At 60.9% G+C, this 307-nt stretch overlaps 1 protein-coding gene across 1 annotated transcript in view; it reads left to right on the top strand.

The window, feature by feature from the left end:
* The window catches only part of IL17B (interleukin 17B), a gene marked incomplete at its 5' end in the record, with an annotated part of 824 nt that extends 693 nt beyond the window's left edge, over window positions 1–131 (top strand). The window contains one exon of the mRNA XM_009702655.1: window positions 10–131. Coding sequence (XP_009700957.1) covers window positions 10–131 — 122 coding nt within the window. The remainder of the gene's footprint in view (window positions 1–9) is intronic.
* Window positions 132–307: the final 176 nt, after the last annotated feature.

A 307-nucleotide genomic window follows, 5' to 3' on the forward strand; every position in this document is an offset into this window, starting at 1 on the left:
GTCCGTGCCTGCGGCTGCTCTGCCAGGTGCCAGGCGAGGTGGAGCACAAGCCCTCCGGGAAGAAGAAGTGTCACAAGAAGTACCAGATGGTCATGGAGACCATTGCTGTGGGCTGCACCTGCATCTTCTGAGGTTGCAAAGCTAACCCCTGCGGCTACCTGTGGGCATCTAACCAGCTTGCTCTTGCTTCCCGAGCTTGCCCAGCCCTCTGGGAGAGGGTCACCTGGCTGAGCATCAGGGTGAGGAGGGCCCCTGCGCAAGGTGATGGCAGCTCCAAGACCTCCCCAAAATTCCCCTGCAGACTCCG

This window comes from Cariama cristata, unplaced genomic scaffold (assembly GCF_000690535.1).
Source record: "Cariama cristata isolate BGI_N322 unplaced genomic scaffold, ASM69053v1 scaffold33486, whole genome shotgun sequence".
NCBI lineage: Eukaryota > Metazoa > Chordata > Aves > Cariamiformes > Cariamidae > Cariama > Cariama cristata.